Source organism: Lipotes vexillifer, unplaced genomic scaffold, assembly GCF_000442215.2.
Source record: "Lipotes vexillifer unplaced genomic scaffold, Lipotes_vexillifer_v1.1 scaffold395, whole genome shotgun sequence".
NCBI lineage: Eukaryota > Metazoa > Chordata > Mammalia > Artiodactyla > Lipotidae > Lipotes > Lipotes vexillifer.
The window spans coordinates 8,901,327-8,918,746 of NW_006797390.1; the positions used below are offsets into that span (position 1 = coordinate 8,901,327).

Here is a 17,420-nt window from a genome sequence, read left to right on the forward strand (position 1 = left end):
GCTCTTCCTTCCGACCTTACGTCGCCGCTCGCTGTTGCAGCTCCGCGACCCACGCCTGCCGGCCTGCCCTGGACCTGGGTCAGCCGGGGGCCTCCGGGAGGAGGGGCTCTGCCCAGACCAGAGCTGCCATGGTTTCTGCTGCAGCTGCTGCCCCTTTTGCTGCCCAGAGCCGGAAGTGGATTCTCTTTGAGTTTGGTTAAAGCACTGATGCTCAGCGCGTGGTCCCAAGACCAGCAGCATCACCTGGGAGCTGTTAGAAATGCAGGTTCTAGGGCCCCACCCAGACTTCCTGAATCAGAGGCTGTGGGTGTTTAAACAGCAGCAGTTGGTGGTGATAAGCCATCCAGGCGGTCCTGACCCAGGCTCATCTGAACACTGCTGCTTTACGTCTGAAAAGTGGCCACTGGCAGGGATCCCACAAACACAAGCAGCAAAGACAGATCCCCTGTCCCGTGTTTAGTGGGGACCCCCAGACTACTGCTGGAGGGTGGTGAGGACCAGGGACCCCCACAGAGTCCACCAGGGAAGTTGGAGTCAGTGTGTGTCACCTGCACCATCCAGAACATGTTTGCGCAAGGAAGATGCTGTCAGGGCTGGGCAGGGGGGCGGGGGGGACCTGTAGCCCTCTCGCTGCACTTTTGTGCTCCAGGACATTCTCAAGAGATCCCTGGCTTTCCCATTTAAGGAGGTAGAGTCACTTAACAAGTAGTTTTTAGCTGCCCCTTGTGTGCTCTGGAGTTGGAGGGGGCCGATACGGGAGGGGGCTCTTTCGTCTTTCCCCAAATTCTCTTGCTTTTGGCCCCCACTGTCTCCTGATGAGGCCAGATCTAGGTTTTTTAAAATAGGCAAGAAAGGGACTTCCCTGGTGGCGTAGTGGTTAAGAATCCGCCTGCCAGTGCAGGGGACACGGGTTTGAGCCCTGGTCCAGGAAGGTCCCACATGCTGCGGAGCAGCTAAGCCCGTGCGCCACGACTACTGAGCCTGCGCTCTAGAGCCTGCGAGCCACAACTACTGAGCCCACGTGCCACAACTACTGAAGCCCACGTGCCTAGAGCCCATGCTCCGCAACAAGAGAAGCCACGGCAATGAGAAGCCTGTGCACCGCAACCAAGAGTAGCCCCCGCTCGCCGCAACTAGAGAAAACCCGTACACAGCAACAAAGACCCAACACAGCCAAAAATAAAATTAATTAATTAATTTAAAATAATAATAATAAGCAAGAAAGACCAGAAGAAACGAAGAACAGAGAAACAGATGCCTCCGACTTGAGAGCTTGCTGTAGTGGTTGTTTTCTCCCTCTTTTGACTGATCCTTTGGGGGTGGATGGGGTGCACTTTGGGCCCAGGTGGGTGAGAGCCGTGACCTGTTTGCCCTCCCCTTCTCCCATCTCCTAGTGGCGTTTTGCCTTCAGCCACTTCGTGGTGGAACCCGGCCAGGAGTACGAGGTGACCGTCCACCACCTGCCTAAGCCCATCCCTGACGGGGACCCAAACCACCAGTCCAGAAACTTCCTGGTGCCCGGTAAGAGTGCCCCCCCCCAAGCCTTCCCTTCACCCCTCACTGCAGTCAGCCTGTGGGACCCACGGGACAAACAGGTGCAGGGTCAGGTTCTTTGCTGAGTGGCCGCAGCCTCCACTCCCTGAAGGCAGAGCCCGTTCTTGCGACACAAACAGTGGGTGTTGGCCCATGACCCCAGGAGCTTCACGGGACCCGGAGTCCCTCCGCGTGGCTGAAGATGCACGTTTCCTGCCCAGAACGTGTCAGGAACACAAGCCAGTCCCAGGAGAGCTGTGGCCCTGCTCCCAGCCCCGCCCCAGCTCTCAGTTCCTCATTCTTCCCCCACGTCCCACCTGCATTTATCCCACGCCTTCCCCCCTTGCCACTACTCCCTCCTCCTGGGAGGCCTGGCGGGCTCATCTTCCAAAGCATCATTTGATGTGTGTGCACCTCTGGGGTGCATCTCTGTCCTCCCCAGCATCTCTGCCACTGCCTGCTTTTCTCATTGTTAAGAGCCAAGCACACCTAGATGCCCGGCCGCTTGAGAACAGGGCCTGGACCCTGCACCCACCTGTGCAGCCTCCAGACCCCCACAAATGGCCCTGCGTGTGGGAGGTGATCGGGAAATGCTTGTTGAAGCCTTCATCTCCACAGCACCCCTGCTCACACACGTGCACACAGGCATACTCCTATACGTGCACACGCACGTGCACACAGGCACGTGCGCACACGATCTGTTCACCCGGCTTTCTTCCCCCTTGTGTCACTCCCTGCTCCCTGACATTCCATCATCTTGACATATTCGTGACGTGATATTACACTATTTGCTTTTACGGTCTCTCCTGCTGGAATGTCATCCTCGGAGGGCAGGGACTTTGTCTCACTCACCACTGTATCTCCAGGGCCTGGCACATATTGGGGGCTCAGCCAGTATTTGTCAAATGAGTGACCCCCCCCGCCCCCTCCCCTGTCCCTAAAGCGGACTGGCTCAGCCCCTGTCACTCGCAGTGATTCACGCCTCTCATGTGCCTTCTGAGACCAAAGTAAAAACGTTGCAGTCATGGAAATGGAGGGACCAAGGAGACATCTCCAGAGGAGGGGTCCCCACGGGCTCCCTGGGTCCACAGCACCATGTAATCACCTGGGAACTTGTCAGAAATTCAGCTTCCCAGGCCCACCCCAGTGGGGCTGAACCCAAGACTACTGTGAGGACGTGGGAAAGTTGGGGAAATGCTGCCGTTTGCTGAGGGGGACACAGTCCATCTCTCCTCAAGGGCAGAGGCGGCTCAGGAGAGGGATCCCCGGGGGAGAGGAAGCAGGAGTGGACCAGGACCCCTCGGTCCCAGAGCAAGTCCAGGGAGCTTACACCTGGATCTAGAAGGTCCCTGGAGGGAGGAGGGCTGAGACGGCCAGGGCGGTCCCAGGCCTATGGGGCCTCTGGCCCATGGCAGTGTCTGTCCTGGGGCTTCTCTGAAGGGCCAGCTTTGAACAGGCCCCCCAGAGGCAGAAGGTTGTTAGCTCTGGTGTCAGAGGCTCTGTAGGAGCCAGCTTTCCAAGGGAGGTGCGTAACGGTTGCACTTTTTCCCGGTCCACAGACTGCGAGGACCCCAGGATGAAGATGACCACGCCCTGCGTGAGCTCAGGTAACTGTGGCGGGCAGCCCTGTGGGGGGCTTTACTTGGGTGCACACGCACACATGCACACCTGCACGCATGCTTGCCCCTCACTCCCGGCCACGTCTGTGCCCCTGTGGGACAGGCAGCCTGTGGGACCCCAGCATCACTGTGGAGACCCTCGAGGCCCACCAGCTGCGGCTGAGCTTCACGCCGTGGAACGAGTCCACCAAATACCAGATCCTGCTGGACAGCTTTCTACCCGCGGAGAACCGCAGCTGCTTCCGACACGTCATGGATCTGGCCGTGGTAACTGCTCTCTCTGCCGCTCTCCTAACCCCCCAGCTTGGCTCAGAGCCACCTCTCCAGGCCCAGGTGCTCAGTCTGTGCTGGAGGGCATGACCTGAGCTGCCCTTCCCCCTTCCCATGTGTGGCTGGTCTGTGGCTGGTCTGTGGCTGGTCTGTGGCTGGTGTGTAGTTGCTCCGACGGCTGATAGGACACGGCTATGTCTGCCCTGCACACCCGGCCCTCTGTCCTCCCCTCCGCCACGTTTTCCTGGGCCTCTTTTTGTTTAGCCTTGCTAATTCCATTATTGCAAAAAGGATTTGAAGACTTTAAAATGTGGAAATGAAGACAAAGGGGAGTAAAGGTGAGGAAATAAGATGAAGCCAGGGTAGGGCCAGTGCAGGACACGTGTGTCCGTCCCCAAGATCCCCAGCAGCCAAAGCCAAGAGGGGCAGCTTGGTGCTGGATGCAGTCCTGAGTCGACACACCTACGGCCCTGGGGAGGAGCCGCTCCTCCTGGAGCGGGGCCTGCCAGCCGCTCTCCCCGGGGCCTCCTGGGGGTGCATCCCAGCAGAGGCCAGGGCCTCACTGCCCCTCTGCCCTGCAGCCTGCACAGGAGGCCGCCCGGCAGTGCTGCAACGTCACACTCACCCTGCCACGCTTCAGCTGGTGCTGCCGCCACCACGTGCAGGTGCGGACTGGGGTGGAGACGGGGTGGGCACAGGTGCAGGTGGGCAGCCCGGGGCTCGTGCTCCCCAGGGACCCAGCACCGCTACGGCCTGGGATTTCCTGCCCGGCCCCCGGCCTCACCTGGGCAGGGCCCTTTGCCCCCTCCCGCCCAGCAGCCGCGGGGACGTCCTGGAGGGGCCGGCAGGGTCCGAGGTGGGCCACGCCCCGGCCTCTCCTGCCTGCGCTCTGTCCTTGCAGATCCAGCCCTTCTTCAGCAGCTGCCTCAACGACTGCCTCCGACACTCGGTGGCCGTGCGCTGCCCAGAGGTCCCGCACACCCCAGGTGAGACACACGGCTGCCGGGGGCGCACCCCGGGGGAGGGCGGGTGAAGCTCGGCAGCACGACCCGAACCCTGACGTCGTCCTGGAGGCGGGGGCGGGGGGCGACAGTTGTCCGGGCCTGCGCTGTGGGGCCTTAGAGAGACTCCAGGTTGGACTCCTGACTGCCTTTCGTTAGCTGTGTGGCAAAGCACTTAACCTTTCAAAACTTCCGTGACTTGAAAAATGGGGATTCTTATTGTCATAGTTACAGTTAAGGACCATGTAGTGAACAGGGTGCTCTAACGTGTCCACAAACTGTGAGTCATAGTACTACCTGCTAAGTACTGTATACTAGGTACTATGCACTATAGTGCTGTGTGCTATGTACTGTGTACTAAGTACTGGGTACTGTGCACCACAGTATAGGTACTGTGTACTATAGAGCTAAGTATATTTTACTGAGTACTGTGTACTAAGTACTGGGTACTGGGTACTATATACTTTGTACTGTGTACTAAGTACTGTGTACCTTATACTGAGTGCTGTGTACTAAGTACTGTGCACTATGCACTCTGTACTATGTAATATATACCATGAAGTGGAGACTCCCTCCCCCAGGTTCATAGGTGAGGAAACTGAGGCACAGAGATGTCAGGCACCTTGTCCAAGGTCACACACCAAGGAAGTGGCAGAGCCCCGGTTCTGACCTGAGTTCAGAAGCCTCCTGCAGCAGACGCCAATCAAAAAGCAGCGGAGGGGCTTCCCTTGTGGTGCAGTGGTTGAGAGTCCGCCTGCCGATGCAGGGGACGCGGGTTCATGCCCCGATCTGGGAAGATCCCACATGCTGTGGAGCGGCTGGGCCCGTGAGCCATGGCCGCTGAGCCTGCGCATCCGGAGCCTGTGCTCTGCAACAGGAGAGGCCACAACAGTGAGAGGCCCGTGTACCGCAAAAAATAAATAAATAAGCAGCAGGCATTGCACTGGCCTGGACGGAACCCGGCCTCCAGGTGGAAGCAGGCGTCTCCCAGTAGGCCACCAGCTCAGGTGTCCCCTGTAGGTGGTGTCGCTAAGTTTAATAACCTGTACAAAGGGCTGGGCGTCGGGCCAGGCCGTCAGCAGGCCCCAGCATGGCACGCGGGTGGTGGGTGTGGTGACTGCTGCTAGTAACTGAGAGTCTGTCCCTTGGTTCTTATTGCAGACGCCGTTGAAGGTAAGGCCGACTCCTCCCAGGCTCTGCCGCCTCAGGGGACACAGAGGTCCCTGTGTCCTGGAGTGGAGCCAGGCAGAAAGGCTGCACCAGGAGGCGGCCCTGGGTGGCGGGACCATGGCCCATCTTGGTGTCAGGGAGGACCCCCCGGGGTGGGCGGTGGGTTAAGGACCCCAGGGCTGGCACAGCAGAGAGGGCAGCTCAGGGAGGGCAGCGGGCGGGCCCCCGGGGCTGGTGTCACAGGCCTCCCTGCCACGCCATCACACTGTTCTCCTGCCACAGACTACATGCCCCTGTGGGTGTCCAGGTGCATCCCCGGCCTCTCCATCCTGCTCGTGGGTTCCGTCATCCTGCTGACCGTCTGCGTGGGCTGGCGGCTACCGGGTAAGGCCAGGGGCTGTGGGCCCACCTGGGGCTTGCCCTCTGCCCCGCCCCTCTTCCCGTGCCCCTTCTCCCTGCACCAGCTGGGAGACTGTGCTCACAGCCCCATGCATCCCCGCCCTTCAGCCTGTTAATAAGCATCGATTCCCTCTGGCTGCGGCCCTCTCTGGCCACGTTCTAAGCAGGAGGAAACATGGGTCTCTGGGGTGGGGACTTGGCATCTCCCTGCCCCTCCACGACCCCGATCTGGGAGGCCGTTTCCCCTGTGACCACGGCTCATGCTGGGAAAGATCACGCGAGACCTGTTGAGAGGGTCCTTCCCTGGGAGGGTCCCGCCGTCCAGGTCTCTGCAGGCGTCGGGAGGCCGTCTGCTTCTCGTGCTGCACGTCTGACCTTTTCCCGAAGCGGCCACTCCTCGGGGCGAGGGAGGACCTCAGAGTTCTAGGCAGAGGCCCAAAGGGTAGGGCTTGAAATCAAGGTTCCAAATGTCCTCCTTGGCCACGTGGCTCTGGTGAGTCAGCCCTGCTCCACGGGGCCCTTCGCTGCCTCCAGGACGGAGTGGTCACTTAAGCACGCTGGTTTACCCCCTCACCCCAGAACACCAGCAGGAGGGACTTCTCTGGCGGTTCAGTGGTTAGGCCTCTTCACTGTCATTGCCAAGGACCTGGCTTCACTCTCTGGTTGGGAACTAAGATCCCACAAGCCGCGAGGCGCGGCCGAAGAAAAGAAAAAATACCAGGAGGGAATTTTAAGGGGCCCAGTGGCACTACGTCTGGAAGCATCTCGGAAGACTTTTGCCTCCTGGAAGGACACGTCTGGGGAAGGGGCTTTCCCTGAAAGGGAGCTCTGCTTGGGGATGGCCACTGTTGGGGTGTAACCTCCCAGGCACCATTCTGGGGGTCCCAGCCGGGTCAGTGCTGCAGAATACTTGTGACCCGGCTGGTGGGGTGTGCCGGGCGCTTCCCACACAGACCCATTTCACAGAGGAAGAAACTGCGTTTCAGAGGCGTCGATACCTCCCGCAGGTCACACAGCGGTCATGGGAGGGACGGTCTCCCTGCAGAGGCCCAGAGCGTCTAAGAAGTGCTACCTCGACCCCTCCCTTGGTCGGGAGTGGGGCAGAGCTCCCAGCAGGTGCCCCTGTGAGCTGGTCCCTGTTTCTCTTCCAAAAGAGCCGTTCTGAGCCATCTTGTAAGATTTGTGCTTCCTGCGAGGACACTTCTGGAGCATTACTTCTGGCATTTCTTTTCCTTTCAGGGTCCCATCACGGAAAATATGAAAATGGCACCAAATGCACAGGTGGGCACCTCCCGGCTTGGGCAGCCTGGGTTTGGGGTGAGTCTGTTCACAGCGGCCCTGGAGGGGCTACCCAGTCAGCTCCTGTCCCTCAGGAGATGGCACCTGCCCGGGACCCACCTCTAGCTCCGAACAGGGGGGACCTCAGACAGCGAGACTGGGCTTAACAGTTGCTCATCGCTGAACTAGGAGGGGAAGGTAAAGGCACCGTATTTTGTGAAAAGAGGTCCTCCCGAAAGCAGCTTTGTGTAAACGGGCCTTTGTGTCTTGTAAGAAAAAAAGCAAAAAAAAAAAAAAAAGCAAAAAAGCAATTTTAATTAACATGGAGGCTAAAGGCCAGATAACAAAGTGAGAGGCTCCTTTCCCCAAAGGCACAGGCTGTTTTGCAGCCAGCCAGCACAGTCAACGCAGCTGCCTCGGGCTTATTCTGAGGTCTCAGCTGCATTTTGGGGGCTCGGGAGTCTTCCGGCCAGCGGGGCAGGGCTGTCCCCGGCCTGTGGTGTGTGGTCAGCGCCGACACGCCTGAACCCTCGGCCTGGCTTCCCTTGTTTCCCTCAGACGTCCTGCCCGCTGCCACCAGCCTGAGCCCCCCACCCCTGAAGCCCAGAAAGGTCTGGATCGTTTACTCGGCCGATCACCCCCTCTACGTGGACGTGGTCCTGAAGTTCGCCCAGTTCCTGCTCACCGTGTGCGGCACCGAAGTGGCCCTCGACCTGCTGGAGGAACAGGCCATCTCGGAGGCGGGGGTCATGACCTGGGTGGGCCGCCGGAAGCAGGAGGTGGCGGAGGGCAGCTCCAAGATCATCGTCCTGTGCTCCCGAGGCACCCGGGCCAAGTGGCAGGCCATGCTCGGCTGGGAGGACGCCACCGTCCAGCTTCGCTGCGACCGCGGGAAGCCCGCGGGGGACCTGTTCACGGCGGCCATGAACATGATCCTGCCGGACTTTAAGAGGCCCGCCTGCTTCGGCACCTACATCGTCTGCTATTTCCGTGACATCAGCTGCGAGGCCGACGTCCCCGAGCTCTTCAGCATCACGTCGTGCTATGCGCTCATGGACAAGTTTGAGGATGTCTACTTCCGCATACAGGACCTGGAGATGTTCGGGCCGGGCCGCATGCACCGCGTCGGGGCGCTCACGGCCCAGAACTACCTGCAGAGCCCCGGCGGCCGGCAGCTCCGCGAGGCCGTGCAGCGCTTCCGCCGCTGGCAGGCCCAGCGCCCCGACTGGTTCAAGCTCGAGAGCCTCTGCCCGGCAGACGACCAGGACCTCCCGTCCCTGGACGAGGAGGCCTTTGAGGAGCCGCCGCCGGGAGGAGGGATCGTCCGGCAGGAGCCGCTGGTGCTGGAACCCGCCTCCCAGGGCAGCCTGCTGGTGGAGCTGCTCCTCGCGGGGCAAGGAGGGGGCCCGTCGCGGCTGGAGCCCCAGCCTTGGCCCCAGGAGCAGCCGGCGGCCCAGACGCTCCAGACCACGGTGGTCCCGGTGGACGGGGCCCCTCCAGCGCAGGCGGTGGAGCCCGTCCCTCGGGCCGTCAGGAGCGGTGCCACCAGCCGGCTGGCCCTGGCTGGGGGAGACGAGGCCTGCCCGCTCCTGGGCGGCTGGGGCCCTGGGCGGAACAGCATCCTCTTCCTCCCCATGCACCCCGAGGACCCGCCCGTCTGCAGCAGCCCCACGGGGCGGCCGGACGGCTCCATACTGCCGTCCCTGCAGCAGAGCCTGCGCTGCCCTGCAGGGGAGCAGCGGCGGTCGGTGCAGTCCGACCAGGGCTACATCTCCAGGAGCTCCCCGCAGCTCCCGGACGATGACGAGGGGGACCAGGGCGGGGGGCCGGGCGGGCAGCCGCTGTGTCCCGAGGGCCTGGAGAGCCTGCGGAGCCTCCAGCTCCTGCTCCTCCTCCAGGAGCTGCACAAGAACCCTGGCCTGGAGCCCAAGGGGCCGCCGTGTGGGACCTCCCCCGCCCAGGGCGGTGAGCACGTGTGTCCGTAGGTGTGCACGTGTGGACGTGTGTATGCTCGTGAGACGTGTACCTTTAAAACGTAAACATCTTGGGGCTTCCCTGGTGGCGCAGTGGTTGAGAGTCCGCCTGCCGATGCAGGGGACGTGGGTTCGTGCCCCGGTCCGGGAGGATCCCACATGCTACGGAGCAGCTGGGCCCGTGAGCCATGGCTGCTGAGCCTGTGCGTCCGGAGCCTGTGCTCCACAACGGGAGAGGCCACAGCAGTGAGAGGCCCGCGTACCATAAAAAAAAAAAAAAAAAAAGTAAACATCTTGGCTCTGTCCCCTTAACCTTTCTTCCCGTGACCATCCCCGCGAGAAGCCACAGCCTGTTCCCAGGAGCTAATGGCAGTGTCCTTGGGTGTCCGTCACTCGTTCCTTCAGCCTTTATTTTGTGCCCCGCATTGCCCTGACCGTCAGGGAGCTGCCCGTCCAGTGAGAGGGACGGGGTAGCACACGGGGTGGGGCGCGAGATGCGGAGGCTGCCAGAAGCTCGCCCGGGGCCGTGAAGTCCACAGAAGGGGCGCCTGGCCCAGGGAGAAGCTTCTGGAGGAGGACGTGTCTGAGCCGAAGGAGCAGCTCGTTTCCCGGGCCGAGGGCTGCAGGCGAGTGGGGCAGGGCCGTAACCGAGCCTGCCGCGGAAGGTGGGGCAGTGGGCGCAGCCTGGGGAGGCCTCGGGGCCAGGCTGGGTGCGGCTGGGGCTCCTTCACCAGGATGAACTGCTGCCGTCAGGAGGCTGAGGGCCAAACACACCCAGTCATTTTCGGAAAGAGACCAGATAGAAGTGTGGGTCGTGGCGCCTGACGGCATCAGCAGGGCCCAGCCCAGCGTGGCCTCGGTCAGCGGGAGACCTACGGCCGAGGGTTCTTTCGGGGCTGCAGCGCCCGAGCTCGGGAAGCACAGGGAGCCCCCAGCCCTGTGCACGCTGGGGTCCCCCCGGGATCCAGGGCTCTCTGTGCCTGTACCTGAGTCCTGAACTGGAGCTCCGGGCTCCTGCACGGAGGGGAGGATTCTGAAGTTCGGTGGGAAATCAGATACCAGGGTGTGTGCACGCGCGTGTGTGAAAGAGCTTATCGATGAAGGAATGAATAAATTCGTTAACTCAGAATTCCCAGGGGTTGAGTCACACGTTGCTATAGATCAAGAAGTTCCTCGTGGCAGAGGCCTTTCTCGTGGTGAGGTTGTGCCTGGTAGCAGCAGGCCTTCGAGGCCCAGGCCCTGGACGGTGCTTAGCTCACAGCCAGCCCGCTGGTAGCAGAGGACCAGGTGCGGGAGTGCTATAGACTGCGTCCGTGTCCCCCCCAGATCCTGAGGTTGACACCTAATCCCCTGTATGATGGTGTTGGGGAGGACCTCTGGGAGGAGGTGAGGGCATGGGTGGGGCCTCGTGGATGGGACGAGTGCCCTTCTGGGAGACCCCACAGGGCCCCCTCGCCCTTCTGCCATGCGAGGACGCAGCGAGATGGCTGTCTGTGAAGCAGGAATCTGCCGGCACCTTGACCTTGGACTTCCAGTCTCCAGCACCGTGAGGGGTGTTTCTTTCGTTAAAAGGCTGCCCAGTCTGCAGTGTTCCGTTACAGCAGCCGGAGTGGACAAAGATGGGGACAGAGGAGCTGAGCCTTCCCATCCACCAGCCTCTGAGGCACCATCCCTCTGATGATGCAGTTGGGTGTCATTGGGTCCAGACTCCCACAGGCTTTCTGAGACATTCCCCCTGCTTCCAGCCAGCACGTGTTCAACATGCAGAGCGTGGATTCCACAGCTGGAGCCGGGGCTCTGCCTTGTGGCAGGATGGCCAGCCCACATGGTCCTGGTCCCGGGAGCACACTCTCCATTTGGACCGCCTTCCCCACAGACCTCAGATTCTTGCTTTGCTGGCCTTTGAAGCCAGGTGTCCCCAATTGGCATTGTCCACTATGTTCCCTTTATCAGCAGGGCTCCTGCCTTTTTTCCTAACAGCTTTACTGAGATAGGATTCACAGCTCATACAACTCACCATGGACCCTGTACAGTTCAAGGCTTTAGGGGCTCAGAGTTCAGCAACCTTCCGCATAATCAGTTTTGGAACATTTTTCTTACGCCCCCAAAGAAACGCAGCCCCTAATCATCACCCCAAACCCCAACCTCCCGTCGCTAGGCAAGCACTAATTTCCCTTCCGTGGTGTGCCTGCGTGGACGTGGCGGGTGTAAACAGAGTTGTGAAGTTCCCCAGGTGCTCAGCCTTGTTCTGCCCACTCTCCCTCCCCCTCCCCCAGAGCCCCCAGTCTCACACTGGTCTCAGCTGGCCGCAAGTGCTGGAGATTCCATGAGCCTGAATGTGGTGTCAGCCATTTGCCAAACACCGAGAGCATCAAGTGTGAATAAGGCCAGGCCTCTCTTCTCGTGCTCTTCTGAACCTCGGCTAATAAAATCCTGCCTCACCCAGAGAGGTCCTCCAAGAGCCCATGTCCTGCAGTCTGTGACCACCACCCCTGGACTCCTCGCTTGGACAGAGTGACAGAAGGGACTCGAGGAGGCAGGAGGACTCCCGGCCACATGACCCTCGTGGATGTCCACGGCTTTTCCTGTAGGAAGACGAGGAATGATTACGTGGGGCCATGGACCTTGCTGGATTCGTTGGTTCTGGATCAGCTTCTCTTTCTGCTCAGGAAGGTCCTCAGGTTTTGGAGGGGGTTTTGTTCATCCCTTAAATATCCACTCAGCAGGTTGAGCTGGGCCTCTGAACACCAGGTATGATGGATTTTACTGATTTCCTGCTTACCTTTGAATCAGAAAGAAGGGAGAGTATGATGCTCACAGAACGATGGCAGTTTCCATCCTATAGCCTTTGCACTCCGCGGCGGGGGGCAGTTTCCCCTCCCAGGTAAACAACGGTGGGGCCTTCCTGCGAAGACCTGCCCGGTGAGGGCCCAAGTGTACTGACCAGCCTTGCCTGTCAGAGGAACGGGGAAGAAAGGGAGAAGCCTAGTCCAATGCCCCCCATACCCAGGCACCCTTTCCTGGGGGGAGTCACCTTCGGTTGTTCACACCTAAGTGTGACACCGTGTCCTGGCTCCTTCCCTTCCTGAGAAAAGGTCTGCCTGCAGCCTGACTGGGGGCCTGCGGGACCAAAAGGGTGTGGATCCGGCCCCTGCTTTTTAGCCAGAGCCGGACAACGGAAGGGAGGCCACATCCGAAGGCTGCCCGCGGCCGACGGACGTGGTTCAGACCCGGATTCCCTCCCTGACCGCAGTGCAGCCTCCAGCAAGTGGCTCCATCCTTCTGGGCTCGGGGATGGAAGGGCAGCTCCCCAGAGGGGCTGCGAGGACCCGGAGGGGCCGGCCAGCAGAGCACAGGCCTCCAAGTCCCCCGACCCCAGGCCGGCTGCAGGGCCAGACTCATCTGACACGACCTCCCCTCTTGAGCAGGTGAGGGGCAGCTCAGCCACGAGAAACGTAGTCAAGGTGGTCACCTTACCATCCATCCGCATTTAGGGAGAAATGAAGACACGGTCTGCTGTTCTGAAACTATTGTAAGTTTTGTCCCCGTGACGATTGTGAATGTCTTGACGGAAAGGACCGTTTTTGCACATATCGCCCCATTACTGCAGCCTGTGAGGGAGGGGACGTCGCTGCTGTCTTATAAGTGAGGGAAGGCCCTGGAGGCCAGGTGGTGCCAGCGCCCAGCTGCGGGGGGCAGGCAGGGCAAGCGAGACGGGCCCTTGGCCTCACCGTGTGAATAGCCCCTGAATAGCACCAGCTGTTTCTGTGCTAAAGAACAATGACCGTCGTCTTTTTTTTTAATTTATTTTTGGCTGCGTTGGGTCTTCGTTGTTGCGGCAAGGGGGGGGCTTCTCTTGTTGCGGAGCACGGGCTCTAGGGCACAGGCTCAGTAGTTGTGGCACGCAAGCTCAGTTGCCTCATGGCATACGGGATCTTCCCGGACCAGGGCTCGAACCCATGTGCCCTGCACTGGCAGGCGGATTCTTAACCACTGTGCCACCAGGGAAGTCCGACTGTAGTCTTATTTTTATGCAGGCCCCATGTTCTCTTAGACTCCCCAGACCCCGTTGTGTTGAAAACAAGCATGGCCTGTTCTCCTTTGTGATAAGCATTTCTGCTCCTGGCTGGGGAGAGAAGGGCAGAGCATTTTAAAAGCCATTTCTCAGCCCTTCCCCCACTAACGAGTTATTCTCAGAAAGAAGGAGTGAGCGCCCAGGAGCTGGGGAATCACCCTCGGGCTGAGAGCCCAGGGCACTTGGCTGTGCTGAGGAAGCCTGGCTGGGCCACACCAGGCCAGCCAGGTCAAGAGCCCGCCAGCCGCCTGGAAGGCAGTAGCCAAGGTGCACCCATAATGTTAACACAGACCCGCAAAATGATGACAGATGCCACGGTGACATTTAAGAGTTTAGTAAGGAAACCAGGACAGGAAAGATCTTAAAAGAAACTACACAGGAAGCTTGTCACAAGTCTCAAGTTTTTTATTTTCGGAACCAAAGCTGGTTTTATTTTTAAAAAGAGAAGGAGAAAAGAACGTGATAAATGCCAGTGAGGTGCCACTTCCGTCCTCCAGGCCCTGACTGCCAGCTCGCTCTCTTCCACAAAAAACTCATGGACTCAGAGCCGTCCTTAGAGAAGGTCTGGCCCAAGCCCTTCCCAATAAGATAAGGAGTCCGAGGCTCAGGGGAGGACGGCCTGACCTGCCCAACGTTAGAGGCGGCAGCCCGGGACCCGAGCCCAGCTTCTTATCCTCCGTGACCAGCACGGCGGGCGTGGGCGCGGGCCCGGGGACGCTAGGCACACCACGGCATCTCTGGTTGGACCCCGCGCTACAGGCGTTCCTAGAAATCAAGAAAAATGAAACTTTCGGGGCATTTCTTTTGGTGACTGAGGCAAGGGAAGTAAGTAAAAGGACTCAAGAAAAACACACCAGAAGGAAGGGGCAGACCCCCTGAGCACAAGTGCTGGCACCAAGTGTCGGGAAGAGGACATCTGTCCCGGGGTGAGTGGGGCTGGCAGCCGGACTGGAACAGGCCTGGCCTCTGCCAGACCAGCCAGGTGCCGGGAAGTGCAGCTCACCGGAACCCACCACAGCCTCCCACCAGAATACCCGACACCCTGGAGGTGTCGCAGCAGCGGTCACTCAGCAGGGAGACGGCCATCCAAACAGGAGAAGGGGGTGGGGCAGGGGGCCGGCCTGGGGCCGTGGCTCGGACACAAAGTCCTTCTCAAGTCACTGAGATTAGGTAGCAGAGAAACAGCAAAGCTGGAGAGAGGGTGTGGGAACAGAGGGAGCAGTTCCTGGACCCCCCCAGAATCTGGGCCCCAGAACTTTGACCACATGGAATTCAAAGGGCAAGAAGCGGGGTCCTGGGGAGGAGAGAAGGCAGGGAAAGAACAATTAGTTGCAAAATCCAACCAGCTGATCCTGGACCTGCTGGGCAGGGGGCTGGGAGCGGGGACACTGAGTGCAAACATGTTCCTCCCTCCCCGCCCCCCACCCATGAGAGCAGGGCGGCTCAGGCCATCAGCCCCGTCTGTGTGTCTGTCTTCTGTCAACAAGCCCCCAAGAAACTGAGAGAGAGGAGCCCCAAGTGCAAAACGGAGGCCCAGAAAGCAAAAGTCATGTGTCACTGAAGCTAGTGGGTGACAGAGTCAAAGCCACAACCCGGGACTTCTGGCCTCTGTCCAGAGTTTATTACACCACACAGAGCTCCCCAGGCACAAGGAGGGAGGGAAACAGATTCCTACAACCTCCCCCAACCCCATCCTATCGCAGGATGGAGGGGAGTAGGTACCCCTGGCCTGGCTCTCAGCTCTTCCTGCACCCTGACCTCCCCCCAAAATACTCATCCTGCCTCAAAGATGCCGAGAGAGGTCCTACATCAAGACTGTACGTGGGCAGCCCCTGGATGTGACCTGTCACTAGGGAGGGAGGCTGGGCCGGGTGGGGCTTAGCCACCCTACTCCACGCAGCCTGCTCTTCCCTAGAGACTCCCGTGACCAGAGCAGAGGACAACGGTCACCACCGCCCTTTCTCATGTATACCATGCTTCCTAAAGGAAGGACAGGTGGGGAGGTGGATTTCCTACGCCTGTGGGCCCATGGGAGGCCCAGCTCACATGGTTTTCTATCCAGAAACCCCACCAAAGCTGTTCTGAGCCAAGATCTGACCCAGCCAGCAACCAGCTGCAAGAAGGATAGGACTTATGGGCACATTTGGAGGGAGAGAGGGAGGGCAGCCAATGGCTGACCCTCCACAGACCCTGTAATAACACGGGCACCGAACACCAGCTGGATCCAGTGGCCACGTTGAATGCAACATCTGAGTATTTGTCCTTATTTTTTGCAAGCAGCATCAGTGTGTGATGCGACACAAGTGGAAAGCACGGAGGTAGAAACACCCAAGAAAGGGTGTAGTTTGGTCCTTAGAGTATGGACCCTCCCCTCCCCCCAGCTGAGAGGAAAGGAGTGGCGTTGAGGAAGATCCTGGGTGAGCTTCTCCCTCGGAGGAGGGCCACTGGGCAGCCCCCAGGAGCCCAACTCTGTCTGGGAATTCATGGCCACAGATTCAGGTAGGAATGAGGAGTGTGTGGTGGGGAGGACCGGGCCTCCCCAGATCGCCTCCTGATTGTGAGGGGCACAGGTTGGACACAAGGAGACAACACACGCGTGAATGCGCACGCACGTGTGCACACACGCGCGCACACACACACACAGACTTTGCATCTACCATCTGGAAGAAATGCAATGGACACATCAGGGGAGCGTGGGATTCTGGGTCATTTCAAGGTGTGGGTCAAGGACCACTAACCACAGCCTAAAAGAAGCTGGCACGTCCAAGCAACGGGGGGTGGCCGAAGGCCCTGGGCCCCCCTTCCCTCCATTCTGCCCCGCAAGGGAGAGGAATTAGAGGAGGTGGGAGAAGCAAGCAGCAGAGGTGCCCCGCCCCTGGAGGGAAGGACTGGGGAAGGGCGTTGAGAGAAGAGAGCCGGCGACCCTCCTCCCTGTCTCCAGCGGCTGGCTCCTTCCAAGCAGTCTTGAGCCAAGGGGTTCAGAGGGGCGCGCTGGCTCTCAGCCCTGTTTACAGTTACCTCCCCCAAACAGAGGCTGATCCAGTCCGGGTGAGGGAAGGTCGCAGGACAGGGAGCGGGGTCTCCCAACTCCAGAGCAAGCCCCCAGACCCCTCAGTTTTGGGAAGCCACAGCCAGGGTGTTGACGTAGCCGTGGGCGCCCCCGTCGTCCTCCGAGACGCAGTGGCCCAGCTGGGGGGCTCCTGGCACCGACGGGGCAGAGAGCGGAGCGCCGTAGCCTGCCCGAGCCCGGCTCGGGGACGCCGGGGGCTCCCTGTCGCAGCAGCCCTCCAGGGCCTCCAGGCCGCGGCAGCCGAGGAAGAAAAGGTTCTTGAGCATGAAGACGGAGAGCGGCTGCTGGTAGCTCACGGCCAGCAGGCAGCGCAGCGCCAGCAGGGGTACGTCCACGAGGCAGCCGCCCAGCAGGCGCAGCAGGCGGCTGCAGCCTCCCGGCCGCGAGGCCCGGCCCCGGGGCGAGGCGGCAGCGGCGTGGAGCTCGTGGAGCCAGAGCACCGGCGAGGCGAGCGCGAGGAAGTAGGCGGCGAGGAGCAGGTAGCGCAGGTGCGCGGGCAGCGGCGCGCGGCCGTCCAGCATCAGCTCCACCAGGGCGGAGCTGTCCAGCAGGTCCAGGCACGTGCCCAGGAAGCAGCCGGCGGCGCGGTGCCGCTGGGGCTGCAGGAGCAGGGGGCCCGCGGAGCCGGGGGTGGCGCCCGCCTCGCCGATGGCCCGCACCAGGCAGTAGAGCAGCGGCGCTGACAGCGCCAGGGTGAGGCGGAAGCCCGTGGTGCCGAAGGGAGCGCGCAGCTCGATGAGGTCCAGGATGGACGTGCCCAGGATGAGCACCACCTTGGGCGTGAAGGCGATGGAGTAGATGAGCCAGGCCAGGTAGGCGAAGGCGAACTCGCCGGCCGCGCCGGCCACCCCCGCCGGCCCCGGGCCGCCCGCGCCGCCGCGGCCGCCGCGCGCCTTGGCTCCCGCAGCCCCGGCAGCGGCGGCGGGGGCGACGGGCAGGTGCAGGGGCGCGGCGTGCGGGTGGTGCGGGTGGTGGGTGTGCGCGGCGCCCCGACGGCCCCGGCTGTTCTTGGCGAAGAAGATGGCCCAGCCC

General features: G+C 60.8%; 2 protein-coding genes across 2 annotated transcripts in view; one reads left to right on the plus strand and one right to left on the minus strand.

Annotated features, from left to right (window-relative positions):
* Nucleotides 1–9,255, plus strand: part of IL17RA (interleukin 17 receptor A) — a 31,515-nt gene extending 22,260 nt beyond the window's left edge. The window contains exons 11-19 of the mRNA XM_007469521.1: nucleotides 1,395–1,521; nucleotides 3,093–3,140; nucleotides 3,256–3,419; nucleotides 4,004–4,087; nucleotides 4,324–4,408; nucleotides 5,585–5,596; nucleotides 5,876–5,977; nucleotides 7,232–7,273; nucleotides 7,829–9,255. Of these exons, the coding sequence (XP_007469583.1) occupies nucleotides 1,395–1,521; nucleotides 3,093–3,140; nucleotides 3,256–3,419; nucleotides 4,004–4,087; nucleotides 4,324–4,408; nucleotides 5,585–5,596; nucleotides 5,876–5,977; nucleotides 7,232–7,273; nucleotides 7,829–9,255 (2,091 nt within the window). The remainder of the gene's footprint in view (nucleotides 1–1,394; nucleotides 1,522–3,092; nucleotides 3,141–3,255; nucleotides 3,420–4,003; nucleotides 4,088–4,323; nucleotides 4,409–5,584; nucleotides 5,597–5,875; nucleotides 5,978–7,231; nucleotides 7,274–7,828) is intronic.
* Nucleotides 9,256–16,429: 7,174 nt separating this feature from the next.
* Nucleotides 16,430–17,416, minus strand: TMEM121B (transmembrane protein 121B; the record flags this gene model as incomplete). Its single annotated transcript, XM_007469522.1, has 1 exon — nucleotides 16,430–17,416. A coding segment is annotated over one exon (987 nt), but the record flags the coding sequence as incomplete, so codon positions are not given.
* Nucleotides 17,417–17,420: the final 4 nt, after the last annotated feature.